The sequence below is a fragment of the Chondrus crispus genome, genomic scaffold (genome assembly GCF_000350225.1).
Source record: "Chondrus crispus Stackhouse genomic scaffold, scaffold_879, whole genome shotgun sequence".
Classification (NCBI taxonomy): Eukaryota; Rhodophyta; class Florideophyceae; order Gigartinales; family Gigartinaceae; genus Chondrus; species Chondrus crispus.
Genome location: NW_005178922.1, coordinates 193 through 1767, shown reverse-complemented (window position 1 = coordinate 1767; position 1575 = coordinate 193). Strand labels below are relative to the sequence as shown.

The 1575-nt window shown below is 59.6% G+C and overlaps 1 protein-coding gene across 1 annotated transcript; it reads left to right on the top strand.

Moving 5' to 3' along the window:
* The first annotated feature begins 641 nt into the window (after positions 1–641).
* On the top strand, positions 642–1298 carry CHC_T00001080001 (hypothetical protein). The gene is made up of 2 exons (XM_005712464.1): positions 642–809; positions 858–1298. The coding sequence occupies exons 1-2, from the start codon at positions 642–644 to the stop codon at positions 1296–1298; spliced, it is 609 nt and encodes a 202-aa protein (XP_005712521.1).
* The last annotated feature ends 277 nt before the right edge of the window (positions 1299–1575 follow it).

Below are 1575 nucleotides of genomic sequence, written 5' to 3'. Positions count from 1 at the left end.
CGCACTCGCAATATGGTTCGACCACCGGCCGGTTCGGCGCGTTTGTTGCGGTCGTCTTGGTTCGAGTAAATGCCGCGGTGACAGTCGCGGCAAAGGTATGGATCCACATCCAAGAAGGTCGTCATTTCCACGCGACCACATTCGTCGCAGGTGGCCTCTTTTTCCGGTCGAATCCCCGCGGCTGGATCCGCGATATCGAGTTCGCTCGCGGCACATTTTCGACAGAGCATCTGCGCGGCGTTCCGCGGAATGAACGCCACCCGATCGTCGGCCTTGCAGCGAACGCAAGTGATCCGGCGTGAGACACGTGTGCCGTGTTTGTTCTTCACGTCGCGCACCGTGCGGACTTCTCGCTCCGGTGTTTCTTGTCCCTGCTGGCTCGGACCGTCGCGTCGACCCTCGGGCCGTGGACTCCTCTGTCTGTCGTGTATGCGGTCGTCGCGGCGTGACCGGTCGTCGTCGTAGCCCATGGCCGAAACAGCATAACCGGTTGGGGGGCGAAATGGGGTTCGGCATTGCGGGTGTAAATCGGCGTCTCCGCCGGGGATTCGATCACCGGGCGCCGATTCGATCCCGATCAAATGTCACCGGTGCACGGGTGTTGCGCCGAAACGAGTGTTCAGATAGGGTCCCGGCCAACCATGCAGGGCCTAACCGACCGTCAGCGCCAAATACTCGACTTCATTACGCATCGCATCCAGGAGCAGGGCTATCCGCCCACCATCCGGGAGATCGGTGAGGAGATGGGGATCAAGTCCACCAACGGGGTGAACGATCACCTGAAGGCCCTGGAGCGAAAGGGCTACCTCGTCCGTGAGGGTCTCAAGTCCCGCGCGCTCCGGCCCGTGAACATGGAGATGCCGGTCGAAAACAACGTGCATCCGATCGGTCCCATCGGGGACATGGTCTCGGTTCCCTTGCTCGGTCGTGTTGCCGCCGGTTCGCCGATTCTCGCCGAAGAGAACGTGCAAGAAAACCTGCATATCGACAGCTTCTTCTTGGGTGCTTCTCGCAGCCAAAAAGTTTTCGCACTGAGAGTGAGCGGCGATTCGATGATCGAAGCCGGCATCTTCGACGGCGACTACATCTTTGTGCGCAAGGCCCTCGAAGCCAAACCGCACGACATCGTGGTGGCGATGATCGACGGCGAAGCCACGGTGAAGACCTACTTGCCTAAGGGCGACACGGTGTACCTGATTCCCGAAAACTCCTCGATGGAGCCGATTCGCGTGCGCAAGTCAGATTTCAGAAGCACATCGATTCTCGGGATTGTTTGCGGCGTTTACCGCAAAATGTAAGCGATTCAGCCCAACGTACGACCCCAACGGCAAGGTCCTCAGCAAGACTGGGTGCCTCAAGCGGGCCGCGCTTCTCAAGCTGAAGGCCACAAAGAAGATGGATTTCGAGGCCGTCGCTGACCTCATGACGGTACCGTTTCTCAAGTAGGAGAAACTGCAACCAGAGTTACTAGCGGACTTTGCGTGCGCGAGCGCCGGCTTTCGGTTTGACCGCGCGGTCCAGGGCTTCAGCTTGGCGTAGCGTGTTGATTACGGGTTGCCGCCACGAAATGCCCGT